This window comes from Lissotriton helveticus, chromosome 7 (genome assembly GCF_964261635.1).
Source record: "Lissotriton helveticus chromosome 7, aLisHel1.1, whole genome shotgun sequence".
Lineage (NCBI taxonomy): Eukaryota > Metazoa > Chordata > Amphibia > Caudata > Salamandridae > Lissotriton > Lissotriton helveticus.
In genome coordinates this window covers 1,073,093,695-1,073,110,227 of record NC_136068.1, presented here as the reverse complement: position 1 = coordinate 1,073,110,227, position 16,533 = coordinate 1,073,093,695, and the positions used below count along the sequence as shown (strand labels likewise).

Genomic DNA, 16,533 nt, shown 5'->3' with positions numbered 1-16,533 from the left:
CTTTCTTTTTTTAATTTTTCTGGCAACTGCCTCTATTTGACTTTCTTGATGGAAAACGACCAGCAGAGATCAGTAAAATACCAGAATCACTTTTGCATTCTCTAGATTCCAGTCCATAGAAATTGTCTTCCATGAGCACCCGTAGACAATAATATTTTTTTCAAATCGTGGATTTTCAGTGATGTGACCAGCGAAGGCCCTGCTTTAATATTAAAAACAGAGCTTTGGACTATACCGTTTCCCGCTGACAGGCAATATTTCTCTCCATGTGTTCCCATACCTGGCGTGGCAGTGGTGCTTACTTTCCCTCCATGTTAAAGAACAGTAGATTATTCTACACCCAGGCTAATGTGCTGCATAGCTAAATACATATAAGGTCCCAAAGGTGAGACCGATTGCATTGCAAATGCTTGTTTTCTATTTACTTTTCCAGTATGGCAGTGTGGACCTTTCTTATGCCTTGTGCCTCATCCTTCAACTAGAGCACCAATTTCCCATGTTCCTAGTAAACAAGCAACGTATGCAGAATATTGTGTACACATACATGTTGTCTTTAATCCAAATATCCAACTGATTTTTATATTTTTAACTATTAGTCAGGTCTCATATCATCGGCCTGATTCTGCTCAGCCCATCTGCCACCGTTGTCTGCACTTGCCTATCCTCATTATCACGATGACCATGCAGGGTGGCTTTCAAGGAATGGTAAAGATTGCCAAGGCATAAGTTACCCTCGAAAGATAAAAGTTCAGAAAAGATTGATCCAGTAGCGTAGCGTGAGCAGGGCCACAGGGGCGGTTGCCCTGGGTGCAAAATTGTTAGGGACGCAAAATTTAAGTTCCATAAGTGTGGATCGCTGGTGGAATCAACAACTTATTCCCTCGGAGCAATAGCAGTACAAATGAAGGAGGGGGTAGGCGTGCCAGTCACATTCACCATACACTTGGTGGTCTAATTTGTCACTGAGCGGGCAATAAGGAAGAGGGGGGGACAGTAGAAAGACACAACTGTGATGTAAGGGCTCACCGAGTGGCTATGGACGAAGCCTCAAAAACAGATATAGGTGGAGTTTAAATTCAGTCAGCCTAAGGCCGGTTTACTCAGCAGGGTCTCACTGAGAAATCAGGAGAAAGTCACTCTATGTAGAATGAGGACGACCGCCCACTGAAGGAAGGACAGGGTCTCCCAACATGTAACTCTTGTATTCTGACCACACATTGCTTGTGCTGATAACGGGTACTGTGCGGAAGCGGCATGTGTTGTGATGCTGGCGGAAGGCAAAGCAGCTTATCTCAGTGTCATACCGGCCTGTGAGTCCTGCTAGCTACTAACCTGCTGGTAGGGGAGATCCGGGGAGCATGAAGCACCAGCGACCACCACTCCAGCTGAACATAATCAACAGGGTATCCCAGGTGAGACAATGGATGGGCGGCATAGAGAAAGGTAGGCATGGCTTTAGGAATTTCTTGTGTTTATTAAATGTTTAGGCATATCATATGTACAGTTCTCCATAGTCAGGAGGACACTGTCAGTGGTCAACATACAACAGAATGCATGAACAGCCTAAACGCTCAACTGGCCCCCCTCCCCCACCCCTTCCCCCGCCAACAACCCCAAAATCCCCCACTACCCACCCCTTATCCCACCCTAGCCCGGTGCAGCTTTAGGAATTTCTTGGTAATGAAGATGTCTTCTTAATAGCAGATATCGGCTCTCATAAATTGGCAAATTTGGAGGCATGTTGAGTGAGAGGGGAGAGCAGGGGTCAGAGTGCTGGTGAAGCACATTAGTCGATAGTTGCTCTACATTGCTGGCATGTCGCGACTAGCAGCAACCTTATTGAAAATCGCGATCTTTGGTAGGCTGCTAGATGCTGCTGAATTGCCACATATTCTTTTCAGTTTTATTGTTCCCAATGTAGTGCAGCCCTCCTTTTTATTATAGTAGATGTTTCCTTTTCTTTAACATTTGCTAGCTTTGTTGACTATGACAATGTCTTAATATATTGTTTAGGCCATGTTAGTTGATCCATAAATAACACAGTTTCCTTTAGTGTTGTTATAGCGGCACACAATAGAGGGTCCTACCTCTAAATTTGCATGGGGAGTGGCTTCAGCGAAAAGGCATGCATGACTTGACAAATATAAGGCATCAACGTTATATGCAGCACCAAGAAAGCCAATGGAGTCCAGTGGCTCCTTCAGTGCTGAATATAACATTGATGCATAGTTGCTTGGGCCCCCTCACTGATGCAGACACAGGACCAAATCAATTTGCCAACTTTTAGTTGCATCTTATCAGACCTGATCCGACCCACCATGGCTGAAGTAGGGTTACAGGCTCTCTTGATTCTCAAATTTAACAAAAGCCCCCTCGTTCTGCTTCATTAGCCCCCTATGTTTTACTCCTGGAGTGTCTCAGAGTTAATTAAAGGCAGATTGCTGAACATACGGAATTAAATCTGCAGGACGTGTAATTTCATATACCTGTTCTGGAGTCACCCAGATGTTATCTGAGTTGTTTTAAAAAAAAAACCTCTTTATTCATAGCTGTGCAAAACAGGAGAAAAAATCTTTACATTTGAACACATTGTTATGGCAGCTCCTTTTTCAGTTTTTCTCCCTTAAACATAACTTACTCCAGTATTGGAACTTCCATAGATTCACATGCCTGAATCATTCCCCGTCGTCGAGACGGGAGTCTCCGGTATATAAAAAAGCAGTGCTTAGTAGTATAGCAAACTGAAAAGAGGCCTAGGCCCATTTCCCTTTTGCAACCCATAGCCTTTGTTATGTAAAAAAGGCCCAAACTTTTCTCTGAACCAATCAGAGCTCCTCACCCTCTAGAACACTCCTGAGAGGACCTTCTGCCCCTCAGATTTTTCTACCGCACGTTGTGCTAGGGAGTCTCCTTTGAGCTCTGCTCAAACTATTTACTTCTACAGTATTTTGACTTGGATTTGAGGTTTTTACATCAACCATGTCTGAGAAAGAGAAAAAAGGATTATTTAGAGCTTGTTCAACCTGCTCCAAGAAGAGGCTTTATACAGATGACCCTCACAAGGACTGCATCTACTGTCTCTACCCAGACCATAAGGCAGCAGATTGTAAGGTATGTTGTACCTTTTCAAATAAGACCTTGAGAGATCGTGAGGGAAGGCTTCTGATCTGGCTTCAGAAAGTCAAAGCCAGGAAGGAAATCCTCTCGAGTGAGAGTGAGGAGGAATCTGTGGCATCTAAGAGATCTCAGAAGAGAAGTAGATCTCCTCAGACACATTCCTCAGGGGAAAGACCTGAGAAGGCCCCAAAAAAGACCACTCCAGGGTCTTGAGGGCGCAGTCCCTCAAAATCCCCTTCAGTCTCATCTAAGGGGAAGAAGGGATCTGCTGGTGAGGTGAAAGGAACAAAATCCACCTCATATCCACCACAGTCACCTCAGAAGATCAAGATTACCATCAAACGATCTTCTTCTGCGCCTTCTGAGGAGAAATCAACTCCGTCGACGGGACCGTCGACTAAAAAGGGGCCATCGACGACGACGAAAACACCTCCGTTGTCGACGAAGGAGAAGGCTGGTGAGAAGACAGCGTCGACGATTTCACCGTCGACGAGTTCATCGTCGACAGTTTCACCGTCGACTAAGGCGTCGACTACCGTGTCTACGGCAGCGTCGCCGACGGCAGCGTCGACGAGGACTGTGTCGACGACAGCAGTGTCGACGGCAGCGCCGACGAGGACGACGACGTCGACGAGGACAGCGTCGACGGTCACTACAACGTCGACGGTAGCGTCGACGACAATGACTTGGTCGACGACTGCGATGGGAATCTCGTCGACGGGCTCGTCGACGAGGGAAAAAACACCAGAAAAAAGGTTGGTGCCTTGGAAAAAACCTATAACACCTGAGGTTACATCTCCAAGCAAGGTCTCCCCATTGCTACCATCTCACTTACTGGAGGAGGAAGATTTGGATAAGGATGAAGAGTATGGTATTGCCAGTAGCCCTTCACAATTACAGGTCAAGTGCCAAGAATACGATTCTGAGGAAGAATATGGGGGTTATCAAGAACAACCCCAGGAACAACATCGATATCGACAACAGCAACAAGAGGAGATGACCAGTGTTCCATCCTCTTTGTTGAAGGATCTCCAAGGAATGTTGGAGGATTATAGGAAGAGATACCCAGCGACTCCAGTCGCTCAACAGGCCATAGAGGCTACTCCACGTCCACGATCGGTTCCAGGAACTCCGAGTCGGAGGAGAGAGATTGTGCCGGAACCTACTGTTAGGTCCCCACCACCGACAACACACCACGATACCTCGGATGAGGATCAGGAGAATGGTGTGATTGCGGACACAAGTGCAGAATGGCATGATTATATCGCCCCATCACCTGCAACTCCTCCGCAGAGGCCAGGGGACTCGCCACCGGAGGACATTGGTGGATTTCATAATCTGATGGAGAGACCCACTAAGAGGTTTGCACTGACCATGACAGAGGAGAAAACGGAATGTTTTCTATATGACTTTAAGGACTCGTATCGGAGATCTGTACGATCTCTACCTATAGCGTCTCATATCTGGAAAGAAGGATTGAAGGTCATGGAGACACCAGCGACGGTAACACCCGTTCTGGCCAGACTGGAAAAAAAGTATAAAGCACCAGTCGATGCTCCGTCGTGCCTTTTGGGTCATCCCAAACCGGATTCTGTTATCACGCAGGCAGCACAACAGAAATCCAGGAACCCATCTGCTCCGATTGCAACACCTCCAGACAAAGAGGGCAGAAGGTTGGATAACGCAGGCAAGTGTTTTTCATTAATGTCTGCTCTACTGGTAAGAGCCGCGAATGCCCTTGCGATATTGGGGAGGTATGACAGCTAGATGTGGTGTGACCTGTCTCCATACGTTAACCTGGTGCCAGATCCAGGGAAGCAGGAGGCGAAGAAAATTCTTATGGAAGGTGAGAGGACTTCGGCCGAAGTCATAGACTGCGCTATGGATATAGCGACCACGGCATTTAGATCCCTTGGAGGAGCTGCGGTCCTCCGCAGGCAAGGTTGGCTGCGAGCAACAGCATTTTGGCCGGAGGTTCAAAACAAAATCATGGACCTCCCCTTCAATGGAGAAGAATTATTTGGAAAACATATAGATGATACGCTGGAAAGTATCAAGAAGGATACTGATACTGCAATGGCTCTGGGAACACTGCAGTACAGGAAAACCCCTTTTCGTGGCTCCAGGGGTAGAGGACAATCCTCGTATAGGGGAGGATACCAACAAGGGAGATATTCATCTTCTTATCAGTCCTCATCGAAGCGGTACCGTCAACAATATAACCAGCGTCAGTCAGGAGGATACACAAAATCGACTCCAAGAGGACGTGGTGGCCGAGGAAAGGACAACACCCGTCGCCAATGACGACCTTCATCTTCCGGCTCTGTCAGATGCTCCCCTGGGTGGAAAGATTGCTCACTATCTTCACAATTGGCGGACAATTACAACGGACCAATGGGTCCTCAATATAGTTCAATTCGGTCACACACTAGAATTTCTTCAGACGCCCCCTTGTACGCCACCGATGCACCAAAGAGCCAACCATCTGCATCAACTCCGGCAGGAGATTCGGGCAATGCTCCGAAAGGGAGCAATAGAACCGGTACCGAAATCCCAGGAAAACAAGGGGTTTTACTCCCGGTTTTTTCTTATCAAGAAAAACAAGCTCCAGTGGTGCCCCATTCTGGATCTCAGATCCTTAAACACCTATCTCAAGAAACAATCTTTCAGGATGGTATCCCTCAGGACATCCTTCCGTTATTAAACCCAGGAGATCATATGACCACATTGGACCTACAGGACTCGTATTTCCACGTGCCAATACATCCTGCACACAGGCAGTACCTTCGGTTCTGGGTTGCCGGAAGCCATTACCAATTCAGGGTGCTGCCATTCGGCTTGAAGTCAGCGCCAAGAGTGTTCACGAAATGCCTGGCTCCAGTGGCGGCTGTGTTGAGAAAGCAAAGACATCAAATATTTCCGTACCTCGACGACTGGTTAGTCAAGGCACCATCAAAGACACAGGCCAGAACGTCGACGCAAGCTTGCATGGACTTATTCGCCAATTTAGGATTGACTCTCAACGAGGGAAAGTCAAACCTCCACCCAGCAAGAGTGATCACAATTCCGGGGGCAATATTGGACACGGAATGCAACAAAGCGTTTCCCTCCGAGGAAAGACAGCTGAGGATTGTGTCCCTCTTCCAAGACCTGGGAAAAAGAAAGTCTCTTTCAGTCCGCAGGTACAAATCCTTGCTGGGCACAATGTCCTCTTGTATGCCACTGGTACCTTGCTGCAGGCGAAGGATGAGACCATGGCAAGAACAGATCGATCTCCAATGGCGTCAGTCGGAGGGATCCTTCGACGATACAATAAATGTGATACCAGTCATGCTGCAGGCAGCAAAGTGGTGGACGCAAAAGGCAAATGTATCTCAAGGACTGACGTTTCTAGCCAGAGCAGCTTCGCTAGTGGTAACGACGGATGCGTCGTTAGAAGGATGGGGAGCTTTCCTTCAGGACCTTCAGGTCAGCGGCTGTTGGAAGGCAGAGGAGCAACAATTACATATAAATCTGCTGGAACTCAGGGCGATCCGCTTGGCATTACTGACTTTTCTGCCAAGGATAAAAGGTGCGCCGGTGTTGATAAGAACAGACAACACTACGGCAATGCATTATGTAAACAAGCAAGGGGGAACAAGATCTCTCTCCCTGTCTCAGGAAGCCCAGGAGATATGGGAATGGGCTATTCAGCAGGGAATATCATTGATTGCAGAACACCTCCCGGGGGATCAAAACATCAAGGCGGATACTCTCAGCAGGCTAAAATCGTCCTGCCACGAATGGGAGCTGGACCAGGAGATCCTGACAGCGTCTTTCGGAGATGGGGTACACCGATGGTGGACCTCTTCGCTACAAAGGAAAACAGAAAATGCCGGTACTTCGCAAGCTGGCTTCCCCAGAGGGGATCTTGGGGGAATGTGTTTTCCATGGCATGGTCCGGCATCTTTGCCTACGGTTTTCCTCCAATTCCTCTTCTCCCCCGCGTACTGGTGAAGATCAAGAAAGAGCTGTGCAGGCTGATCCTAGTAGCCCCGTGGTGGCCCAGACAACACTGGTTCACGGAACTGCTGCTACTGTCGGAGGACCGTCCAATTCGGTTGCGCCTGATTCCATCGCTTCTGACAATGTCCATGGGGCAGGTGCGCCATCCGGACCCGAAATCCTTGCGATTAGCAGCCTTTCTCCTGAACACTGTGAGTTTAGCCATCTGAACATCTCACATGAATGTAGGGAGATCCTGTCCAAGGCCAGAGCGGAGAGTACCAACAAAACCTACAGAATGAAATGGAAGAGGTTTTGTCTGTGGTGTAAGAGGCATGATGTTCACCCTCTTACTGCTGCACCTCATCAAATTATACCTTACATTCTGCTGTTGGCAAAGTCAGGATTAGCACACGCCTCCATCAAGGTGCATTGGGCTGCGTTATCCCGCTACAGGAGATCATCGTCAGGCCCATCTTTATGGTCCTCAAGTATTATCAAACAATTCATGAAAGGAATATTCAGAGTCTTTCCACCAGTAAAGCCTCCACCACCTTTATGGAATCTGAATATTGTGCTCTCTCAATTGATGAAGCAACCATTTGAACCGATACACAGGGCATACCTGAAGTTCTTGTCCTGGAAAGTGGCTCTTCTCATCGCATTGACTTCGGCGAGAAGAGTAGGTGAACTACAAGCGCTCACGATTTTGGAGCCTTTCTTGCAATTTCAAGAGGATAAGATGATTCTCAGGACAAACCCGAAGTTCATTCCGAAGGTGCCAACTGATTTTCATTTGAACGAACCATTGGTGCTGAAGCGTTTCTTTCCTCATCCATCGACAGCGGCAGAAAGAGTATTACACTCGCTGGACGTTCAGAGATGTATAAAATTTTACTTGAAAGAAACTAAGGCGTTTCGTAAGTCTTCCCAGTTATTCGTTGCCTTCAGCGCTCCCAGGAAAGGTTTCCCGCTGTCAAAGAGGGGAATTGCCAGATGGATTTCCAGTGCAATTGTCTACTGTCATCAAGCTGCTGGAAAGCCTTTGAATGCACGAGTCCGTGCCCATTCCACGAGGGCAGTGGCCACATCCACTGCATTGTTTGGAGGAGTGCCAACCTGGGCATCTACGCACACCTTCACCAGGCACTACTGCTTGGAGGCAGCCGCAGTACCGGATGCGGCGGTGGGAGAGGCGGTACTGCGGAATATCATCCAGTAACAGTGAGCCTTTCTTGCATCCCTCCATCCATAAGTTCTCTTGTTTACAAAGTCACATTTTATATAAGTATGTATATATGTATATGAGATTATGCTTCATTTTCTAATGGTATTGCATGATTGTGTAATGTATCAGGAAAATGTGCTTTGTTTTTTCACTGCTCGCTATTCTGATTCAGGCATGTGAATCTATGAAAGTTCCAATACTGGAGTAAGAAAACAAGTTACTTACCTGTAACTTTAGTTCTCCAGTATTGGAATCTTTCATAGATTCACATGCACCCACCCACCCTCCTCCCCTGAGAGGCTCACCCCGGATTTAGCACAAGAAGTGTGTTATACGCACAAGTGCGCGAAAAATCTGAGGGGCAGAAGGTTCTCTCAGGAGTGTTCTAGAGGGTGAGGAACTCTGATTGGTTCAGAGAAAAGTTTGGGCCTTTTTTACATAACAAAGGCTATGGGTTGCAAAAGGGAAATGGGCCTAGGCCTCTTTTCAGTTTGCTATACTACTAAGCACTGCTTTTTTATATACCGGAGACTCCCGTCTCGACGACGGGGAATGATTCAGGCATGTGAATCTATGAAAGATTCCAATACTGGAGAACTAAAGTTACAGGTAAGTAACTTGTTTTCTTCCCACCCCCTCATGGTAATCTTCGGGACATACATCTTGTGGTGTGCAATCTGTCATCGTTAAATGCTTTCAACATGTTACATCTTCTTATCTCGTATTACAAATCGGCTGCATGTATGCTACTTTATTCAACAATTCCGTGGGAATAAACAAATAACACACTCAACTTCCCACCTCCCTCCCTCCACCCCCCACCCGTGTTCTGACCCCTCCCCCGTCTCCTGGTGGACACTGAATCCCTTTCGGACTGATCCCTGTCATCTCTGTCTCATGTGTACCTTATTATATGCTGCGTCTTATGATGTTGTGTGGGTATTCGGGAACTTCCAGATCCCATCAGATCGGCCTCCATCCTGTCCATCACCCCTGTGATCCGATGTTATCAGAGGTTCAAGGTAGGCCAGGAGTATTTTCAGCTCGTCTTCCCCCTCTTCGGCCTCATCAATGCCTCTCGGTTACTCATGAAACTGATGGCGATAATCGCTGCCCATCTTCAGAGGTCGGGAATCAAGTTTTCATGTACCTCGACAACTGGCTGTTGAGTACAGGTTTGTCATATTTAGTCATGGACCACCTCGGGATAACAGCGGACCTCTTGGCATCCTTGGGGTCACTATCAACAAGCTGAAGTCCCACCAGACTCCTTCACAGAGACTTCCATTCATGGAGGCACTCTTGGACACAGTGGAGTGCAAGACTTCCTCACTGCTGCAAAGTGTTCAGGACATTTGGTCTATGATTATGCCATTTTAAGCTTTGGTCTTGGATCAGCTCTGAAGCTTCTTGGTCTCTTAGCCTCCTGCATCCTTCTTGTCAGCTATGCCAGGTGGCACATGCGTGCTCTGTAAAGTTCAACTGTGCACAGGACCAAGGCAATTTGGCTGATGCATTCCAGGTCCCAGAGATGATGGCTCAATATCTGCAGTGGTAGCTGTTCAAATGCAGTTGGTCCAGGGGCACTCCCATCCCAATCTACAGCGGACAGTGGTGACAGACGAATCTCTGCTGGGCTGAGGAGGTCATCTGGGGGAAGTAAAGATCAGGGGACTCTTGTCTCTGGAACAAGGCTGCCTCCACATCAGTCTGCTGAAGTTGCAGGCTATTTGTCTAGCTCTGAAGGCCTTCCTGCCATCCAGCAAGGGGAGGCGGTCAGGTTGTCATTGGTCAATAACCAATGAAGTGTACCATTCTGAATTTGGATCCAGGCTACTATATTCGGTATCTCAACCGTATTTGGTCTGTGAAAGTGTTAACTTCTTGAAGTACCAGCCCTCATCCACCAGAAGGTTGCATTCTTCATCATTGGGTTGTGCTCCTCAGTGGGCCAGTGCTGCATTGCCCAGCAGGCCCCTCAAGGGAGCTTTTTGCTGGAGATCTTTTGTGACTAATGACTTCATTGTTTGCAATATAGTGACCCCGTTACCTCAGAAATGTAAGCTGGAGGAAATTAGATGCCAAGTAGAAATATGAAGGTAAATTGGTGAGAGGTGTGATGTATCAAACTTATTGTAGGGCCTCTATTTTCTTCATTTATTATTGGGGCCTATTTTAAGGATTTAAAACAAGAGGCAATATACAGGAGAATAATGGGCCATATGTATCAAGCATTTTTCCCATTTGCAAGCAGGCCGATTCTCAGATTCGGCCCGTTTGCGAATTGGAAAAAGCCATTTTGGATGTATCATACCAAAAGGCCATCGCAAAATAGAGAATTGAAAAATGTGCGATTCTCTATTTTGCAAATTCAATTATGGAATTGCAAATTGTGATTCCTTAAATGCAATTCTGGAAGCACCAGAAATTTGCTATTTGGCCTTTAGGAATTGCAAATTACCAACAACTTCAAGTTGATGGTAATGTGCGGTTTTCTTTAAAAAAAGCACTTTTTTTATTTTTTAAAAGTGCCACATGTCTCTCATACACAAAATGGGCACAGATGTATTTTTCAGGGGTGCAACAGGGTGTCCTTTTGGCACCCTTGCAACCTAGAAATTGCATTCTCAATTTGCGATTCTCTAATTGGTAATCGCAAAAGGCCTCCTAGCCCATAGGAATGAATGGGAAGGTATTCCTTATTTGCGAATCTCAATTTGCGATTCGCAAATAAGGAATATGTAGGATTCGCAGCATTTTTAACAAATCCTACTTACATTGCATTTTGCGATTCTCTAATTGCAGTTCGCTAAAAATCGCAATTGAGAAGCGCAAAACTCTTTTTTGATTCATATGGCCCGATGTTCCTTATCTTATCACAACGTGGTCAATGTGTTTTTTGCCCATACAGTCCCTAACGATCTATGGCAACTAGTCAGGAACTTTTAAAGCTACCTGACCTCCTTATGTGCGGGTGTCGTATTCTATTAGGGAAATACTATATGCTGCCTCAAACATGTGATTTTCATTCAGTGATGACTAAACAACAATAATTGTTGCCACTTACGTCCTTGACATAGGAGTGCAGTGTCAAATGTGGACCACAGAGGAGAGCGTAAGGGCTAAGCAATATAAACATAAAACAGAGTGAAGGGGAGGTGAGTAAAAGTGGCACACGGGAGAGAGCACCAAGGGGTCAGCGGAGAAGCACATAAGAGAGAGAGCATCTTGGGGAGATAGAGAGAGGAACACACATGATTCAGCAACACATGACAGACAGAGCAGCATGGAACATGCAGCGGATATTTGGCAGGGGAGAAGCACATGAGGACGAGAGCTACAAAAAACATGCACTCATGGACTAATTAACTAAAAAGATAAAAGAATTCTCTAAAATGGCAGCGAAAGGATACAAGCAGACAATTAAAGGGATGGTAAAGAGGCAATGTATGCACCAGTGAAGGGACAGTCACCAGAAGAGAAACGCAAGCTATTGCATAAGAAGGAAATAAATGACTGTGACAGTAAAGCCAACCAGTGGTAAGCAATGTGCGGGCTGTAGGCCCACTGTAAGTTGTTAGTAAGCCCACAATAGGTGTTTGCAACCAGACAGCTTGTACGGACTAGTATACAAGACCTACAAATGTGAATGAAGCTTCAAGTAATCCCTGACACATGAAGACATAAAACTCCCATCACTATATAATTCTTCAGAACTCTGCAGTTGTGCAAGCATATTCTTTTAGTATTCAGTGGCATATGCTTGTCCATGGTGGTAGGTAAACATCTCCATTCTCACTCACTACATGGCTGCAATTTTATGCTGTATGATTTTGATTTGTTTTGACTGTAGGGTGGCAACCTAACACACTTATATTTACATATTGTGTGTGGGGATAGATAACAGACAATCAGGGACCATGGAATATCCTTATCCGTCTCCCATGTCCTTTTTGTAATACGACTTCTTTCTCACCCCCAGGCTATCTTCTTTGGCGGGATCGATGTCTCTATCCGTGGGGAGGTTTGGCCATTTCTCTTGCATTATTATAAATGTGAATCCACCTCTCAGGAGAGGGAAGCACTGCGGGTACAGCGGCGGAGTGAATACTTTGAGATACAGCAGAAGCGGTGAGTTTTCAAGGGGCTAGAACAGCAGCCATTGAATTGTGATAAAAGTGAAGTGCAGAAGCAATACAACACATAACCATATAACAGCTCCACTGACTTATAAATATTTTACTGAAAAAAGCTCAGTTAGAATCTGATTCATGGTTTTGGTGGATTACTGGCCTTTAGAATATATCCAGGTGCCAGACTGGATCTTGGGAATTTTTACTGCAAAGCTCCTGCATGAAGGTAAGTGGTGTCGTGTGGCTCCGTGTTGATTCCTTACTGTCCCAGAAGTGATGCAGTGGAGCCTCATGTTAGTGCCACTCCTTCGTTCCTTTCTTTCTGCACTCCTCGAAACAGATCCGGAGCTTTGCTCCCAGCTTTGTCCGTCTTCTGACTGCTTCAAAATTTACCCGAGACAGTGTTTCAAGGACAATGTCTCCTTAAAAATGACATGATGCAAGCCGGGCCAAAGCTGCAGCAAGCAGATATCAGCCATAAAGCGGCATGGCATGTCTTTGGTACTTGGGCTCTCGTCAATGCTTAAAATTGTTCAATAAATGTGCCTTAATGCACCAGAAGGAGATCCGAGACAATGAGGTGAAACTTCGTCACCGAAAATATAAAGCTTTGGTCAACACAAATCCTGCTTCTACTCCAAGTCATGGGGCCACTCGCGATCCTGCTCAAGGAGCCATTCCAAGTGAAGTCTTGTTCCGAATCAGTCTTCTGGTAAGTCAAAGATGTGCCATCAGAAAAGGAAAACTAAGCTGGACTGGACCCCATCCTGCCACTCTTAATCAGGCGATACGTTTTGAGGGTGTCAATCAAAAGATCATACTCCACATCCTGTTCTTACTTGGACCTGATCCCACAGCTGGTCCCAGAGCTCCATGAATCTTCTTTAACCCTGCAGCGAATCTCAGCCTTCAAAGTAGCCATACTTCAACTCTTTTAGACACTTCCATCTCCCTTTGGTGCAACTTAAAGCCCCGGGGACCAAAAAAGGAGCTCCAGTTGGACTTCTGCCAACAGGCTCTCTCTCAGTGCTAGCTAACCCAGTGGGACCCATTCCTGGGTAGTTCTGATGCAAGTTCATGCTTTCTGTCTGGCCTATCTCTTCTGTGTCAATGCTGAATGCACAGGCTTTGTACCAGACTCCAGTCTGCAACCCCGAGACATGATACCCTGCTCCAGGCCTGTGTTGCGCTATGTGATTACTAAAGTGTAACCATTCAGTTTGTAGCCACTATGTTTCCTCAGCCTCCGTTCTGGTTGCCAGTACTATCATACGCTAGAAGCATTATTCGGATTTGACTCTGGTGCGAGTCAGGGTATGCAAAATGTTTTCCACCACCGATGATGATTTTTTTTTTTAAAATATTTTTATTATTTTCAAACACACACAACCCCCCCCCCCCCCACCCCGATACACGACTCATTTCTACATGGGGCACATTCCTTATTACATTGCATTTATATTAGCCGTCCGTCTTCAAATTAACATTCGTATCTTAAGCAGATCTGCATGAAGCTATTAATCCTGTTCAGCACCCGTTCGTATCGTCTTCAGTGTAGTCATGCCAAATCATCCCACAGCACATTGATCTCGAAACTTGGTGCCCCCCACACATACTAACCTCTCCCTCCCCCTCACACTAACTCCCCCACCGGTGTGCTCCATGCACTATAAACAAGGATAATCAATCATCAACATTGTGCTAGGGTGTGCGGGTTTCCCATTACATTGGATCTATTCTCCCTCACCTGCTGTCTCCACTCCTACTCCTTTGCTCCCTCATTCCACCTCTCCTTATCCATGCTCTGCATACCCCATCACATTCCTAAGGCTCCTCCAATTAGTCAGTGTCTGAGTCCGACTCCGGGTGTCTCATTAGTGCTACCAATGCTTCCCACGCCCTTGCAGTTTCCATCGCTTTTTCGTTATTCGCTCTCCTGACCTGTTGGAACCTGGACATGCTCTCCCTAGCCGCCCATTTCTCGAATTCCACCCTCCATCTCGCCACGTTGGGCCCCCGTTGAGACTTCCACTGTCTTGTTAGTTCTCGTTTGGCCAATAACAGCCCCAAATCGATAAATTTGCTTGTGATCTTAGTGCGCTCTGTGTGCGGAAACCAGTGCAGTATGCATGCCCCCATGTCCGGTTCTATCTGCCTATCCATTACCCCACATAGCACCTCGAGCACCTCCTCCCAATATGTTCATAGCTATGGGCAACTCCACATCATATGTTGGAAGTCCGCTGCCCTCGTGTTACATCTTGGGCAACATGCCGTGTCCACATGGAAATATTTAGTTATACGATCTGGGGTTAAATGGGCCCTGTGGAGAATGTAAAAATGAATGAGTTGGAATTCGGCATTCCGTGTTCCTTTCCAAGCCCTTTCCACAATCCTATTCCAGGTCGTTTCAGGTATCTCCTTACCCAAGTCCGTCTCCCACCTTTCACGCAACCAAGTCAATGGCTGCCATCCCTCCATTACCATCCGCCTACACAGGCACGTGACTGCCTTCACAGTCCCCGCTGCCAATACAACATATTGGCACATCAAGGACGTCTGCGGTTCCGATAGCCCTTCTCTCCAGTGTTTCTAGATTGCCGATGCAAGGGCTGCATGTAGCAAATAATCACCCCTAGGCAAACCGTATCTGTCCTGCAGTACCTGAAAAGACAAGACGGCTCCCCCCTTGTACATATCCCCGATCATTTGCAAACCCAGGTCTTCCCACTCTGCTAGTGCCGACCAGTCCCCTCCATATGGGAAGGTCGTACACATGCCCAGAGGTATTTCCGGAGCGTACGGACCACCAACCCCCCCTCTATGCTTGTATCTATTCCAGCATGCTCTAAGTACTTTCTCCTCATTCGTCTGTATGGCACCTTGCAGTCTCTGACCAAGTATTATAAACAACATAACATGCCGTGGTAACCATCGGTTCTCTAGGCCATCCGGTCCTCTAAACTCACGGGCCACTGCCTGCGTCAGCCATTGTAATTGGGCTGCTAAATAATACATTTCAAAGTCTGGTACCACCCATCCACCTTCTGCTCTGGGCCTTATCATTGTGGTCAGTGCAACCCGCCGGTTGCCGCTTCCCCACAGAAACCCCCCTACCATACACCTGAGCGTTTGAAACACCGATCCCGGGATCCAACCTGGCAATGTCCTAAATTAATATAAAAGACGAGGCAGTGCCACCATCTTCAGCATGCCACTCTGCCTGCTACCGAAAGTGGCAAGGTGCTCCAGAATGCCATATTCCCCTTAATCCCTCGCACTGCTCTGTTCACATTGGCCTCCAGTATATCTGCCTGCTCACGATAGATGTTCGTTCCTAAATATTGAAGGCAACTGTGCTACCATTGTATGCCCTCTAGATCAGCAGGCGTGCCCATGGTCTGGCACACCGGGAAAAGGCAAGTCTTCTCCCAGTTCACACATAACCCCGATACTTCCCCAAACATCCGGAACAGCTCCTTTGCTCCCGCAACTACTTCTCCAGGAGCAGCCAGGAACAGCAGCAGATCATCCGGGTGAAGCGATATATAGTGTGTTTCTCTTCGCAGCTCCATCCCAACGTAATGCCTTCCTGACCATGCTCGCACTGCCAGTGGCTCAATCGCTAACGCAAACAGGAGTGGGGACAGCGAGCAACCTTGGCGTGTTCCTCGTTCGACTGAGCAGGGCAACAACACCGTCCCTCCCGTTCTAACCCGGGCCGTCGCAGAATTATATAATATTTGGGTCCACTTCACAAACGCCTCCCCCAGCCCCATCTTGAGCAGCACTTGAAAAAGGTACGGCCATTCCAAACTATTGAATGCCTTCTCTATGTCCACTGAAAGAATCAAGGCTGTCCTGATGCTCCTCTAGAATTCGTAACAATCGTCTCACATTGATCGATGCGTTATGCTTCGGTATAAAACCCGATTGATCCCGATGTACTAAGTGCGCCATATATGGGAGCAGGCGGGATGCCAGGATCCTGCTCAAGATTTTGTAGTTGGTCGTCAGCATAGATAGAGGTCGATGTGCTTTCATATCAGTAGCCTCCCTCCCAGGCTTCAG

The 16,533-nt window shown here is 47.0% G+C and overlaps 1 protein-coding gene across 4 annotated transcripts in view; it reads left to right on the top strand.

The window, feature by feature from the left end:
* The window catches only part of TBC1D16 (TBC1 domain family member 16), a 785,234-nt gene that overhangs the window by 624,568 nt on the left and 144,133 nt on the right, over positions 1-16,533 (top strand). For all 4 annotated transcript variants that reach the window (XM_078654046.1, XM_078654047.1, XM_078654045.1 and 1 more), the window contains exon 7: positions 12,312-12,460. In XM_078654046.1, coding sequence (XP_078510172.1) covers positions 12,312-12,460 — 149 coding nt within the window. The remainder of the gene's footprint in view (positions 1-12,311; positions 12,461-16,533) is intronic.